This window comes from Helobdella robusta (assembly GCF_000326865.2).
Source record: "Helobdella robusta unplaced genomic scaffold HELROscaffold_52, whole genome shotgun sequence".
Taxonomy (NCBI): domain Eukaryota; kingdom Metazoa; phylum Annelida; class Clitellata; order Rhynchobdellida; family Glossiphoniidae; genus Helobdella; species Helobdella robusta.
Genome location: NW_008705269.1, coordinates 959,399 through 962,678, shown reverse-complemented (window position 1 = coordinate 962,678; position 3,280 = coordinate 959,399). Strand labels below are relative to the sequence as shown.

Sequence of the window (3,280 nt, the reverse complement as noted above, 5' to 3'; positions counted from 1 at the left end):
GGCAAACAGAAAATGGGCAGACTTCAGATAGGATCAGAATAATAAATTGGGTAATATTTTGTCAATTGGAAAAAAACCAGAAAAAATATTTTCGAGGTGTTGAAAACGGCCTTTAGCATCTCAGCGGGAAACGCTACCAACCGTTAATATTTTTGGATGGATAGAACACATTTTATTATAAATGGCAGGCGAGCTCTCCGCTAAGCTCCCAGGCAATCAGTCAGGTCTGACGGCTGCAGTGAAGTTACCCTGTTTGATACACTGTAATACGGCGTTAATCCAGCAATCGGGAATGCGCTTTTGTGGTTTTGTATTATTGTAACTATTGAGCACGTTAACAGGGTTTCAAGACCCATAGCTGAATATTCGCTGAGACATTTGTTGACCAGGTTGCTCTGTTTGACCCCTTTGAAAGTCTTTAGTAGGTCATATAAAAAAACCGGTGGAGCCTATCCCACTGAGCTGAGTCACCACGATCATTACAAACAGCCGTCAAAAAAGGCTTAATTTTTTGAGAACTTTTCCCTCCAAATCTTAGGAATGTGATCGTACAACGGTTCACATTTGAAAACAGCAGTAAGTTTGTCAAAAACGTTGGAGTAATCGAAACTAGGGAGATCACTGGAGACCGATGCGTTTCTCAAACGTGTAGACATCTTAGGCTCGGGGTCGGGTGCGGCAGCAAGGGGTGAAATTGTCCCCGCTCCTGATAAATCAACTTTTTTTCTCGAGCCCGAAAATTTCTGCTTTTTGACATTAGCCCCGTGCCAACAATTTTCCGTCTTGAGTGGTTCTGTAGTAGTTAAAACAGACGAACAATGTTATAGTGCAGGTGCCATATGTATTAAATGACAACCAAGCAATGAAGGAAAAAGAAACAAACCAAGTGGGATGGATGGATGTATGAGTGAATGAACCACAAATGACTGAATGAACAAAAATCTATGTGTGTATGCATGCATGCATGTATATATCTAGGTATTATGTATGTATGACTGCGTCCGTGTGCGTGTGTGTTTGTGTGTGTGTACGGTAGAGTGTATGTTTTTGTGATGAATAAATGATGAACGAGGATTTATCTGTTTGATGTATGAACTCAAAATATCAAAATCACTATCAAAACTTTTCCATCATCATCATCATTATCATCATCATCAGCATCATCATTATTATTATTATCAAAATCATTATCATCATCTTCATTAACCTTATCACCATCTCCATAAACCTCATCATCTGATATATTACTTCATCTTCATCATCAACATAATCTTCATCATATCTATGATAAAATATATAATGTATAATATAAGCCCAATCATCATCAACAATGGTTTAATCATCATCATCACCATCATCATCATCGTCGTCGTCATGCACATCATCATCATTATCGTCATCATCTTAGCATTATCTACACAAAACCTACATTGACACGCCTGTCAATCTCCCTACTACTACTACTACTACTACTACTACTACCTCTACTACTACTACTACTACTACTACTTACTACTACTGCTACAAACTACTACAACTACTACTACTACTACTACTACTACTACTACTACTACTACTACTACTACTACTACTACTACTACTACTGCTACTACTACTGCTACTACTATGGCTGATGTTGCTAATATTGCTGCAACTACAGCCACCAATAATAACAATAATAATAATAATGATAAATAATAATACTATTATGGTTGCTAATAATATTTTGTTATTCCCCTCCTGTTCTCCGACATGCATTGTACATTTACATGCTTACGGCCCCATATGAGCACTGAGCAGCTTCACGTGCATGCACCATTAATAAATATATTTTTATCATCATTATTAGCATTCATTTTTTAAATTTTTGTTTGCGCGTTTCTGAGAGCACAATTATTTGTCATAATTTTAAAACTATGGTTCGTCTAAACTTATTTCACCAACCACCACCACACAACTACCGCAACCACAACATTGCCACCTACAACGACTACCACACATACGCTGACACACACACACACACACATACGCTGACACACACACACACACACACACCTCAAATCAGTGCAGTGTCACGTCTGCACCAAACTCACCTCCAGCATCCTCCTCCTCCTCCTCCTCTTCTTTTTATCTTTCTCTTTTACGTTCTCCACTGTTTCTTGTTCTTCACCGTCCGCTAATCTTCCTCTGGTTCTTCTTCTGCCCTTTATTCTTCCTTCATCTTCCTTCCTTCCTTCCTTCCACTTCTTCCTCTTCTTCTTCTTTCGCCCCCGCATCGTCGTAAACATATTTTTTCAACGTCAATCAATCGTGGAGACGCCATTTTATGAGGCGGCGGCCATCTTGAATTTTATGGCGGCCATTTTGTTAGCGGATATGACGTCATTACCGTGGTTGTCACGTCCTGGCAATTTCAGTAGTAGCACAATTTGCGCATATTTCAAGACGCTCAACACCACCATAGTTGTTGTTGTTGTTGTGGTTGTTGTTGTTATTTAGCTAATTGATGTTTATGTTGTTGTGGATGTTGACGCCGTTGTTGTTCTGTTAATTGTTGTTCGTGCATCTTTCGCGTTGTGTTGGTTTGCCGGCTGTTTGTTCAGCTGTTTGAAATGCTTATGTAGTTGTTTAATACGTTGTTCATACATGTTTTGTGGATGGTGGGATTGTTGTTGGTGTTGTTGAAATTGTCACTAATGCTATAGTGCAGGTTGATGCTGATGTTGTTGTTGTTGTTGTTGTTGCTATTTATATTTGATTACGTTGATTTATTGCTTACGTTGCTGTTGTTTTGTTGTTGTTGTTGTTCATGCATGTTGTTGTTGTTTAAGTTGTTGTTTATAGTGTTGTTTATGTTTATGTTTTTGTTGATGTTTAGTTTGATTGTTCTTAATATGTTGAAAAGTAGTTGTCCTAAATATTTTTGTTGCTTTTTTAAAGTGTTGGTGCTCTCTTCTTTATTTATGAGGCTCTTTATTCTATTGGTTTCTCTTTCTTTGTTGTTGTTGATGTTGTTGTTGTTGACAATGATGTTGTTGTTGATGTTGTTGTTGACAATGATGTTGTTATTTTTGTTTTTGTTGATGTTGTTGATGATGTTGTTGTTGATGTTGTTGTTTTTGTTGATGGTATTGTTGTTGTTGATGATGATGTTGTTGTCGATGTTACATGTTATAAAACATGAAATCTTAAAAACACGATTTCGCTTCGCCCTTAGAGTTCATTGTCAACCTGTTTTTCAACAACAGAGCATCATCTATTTAGAACGTCATGTTCGGCG

The 3,280-nt window shown here is 37.7% G+C and overlaps 1 protein-coding gene across 1 annotated transcript; it reads right to left on the bottom strand.

The window, feature by feature from the left end:
• Positions 1-200: 200 nt before the first annotated feature.
• HELRODRAFT_179153 (hypothetical protein) lies at positions 201-2,276 on the bottom strand (the record flags this gene model as incomplete). Its single annotated transcript, XM_009027996.1, has 3 exons — positions 201-297; positions 520-782; positions 2,094-2,276. 3 exons carry the CDS (start codon positions 2,274-2,276, stop codon positions 201-203), a joined length of 543 nt encoding a protein of 180 aa, XP_009026244.1.
• Between the last annotated feature and the right edge of the window lie 1,004 nt (positions 2,277-3,280).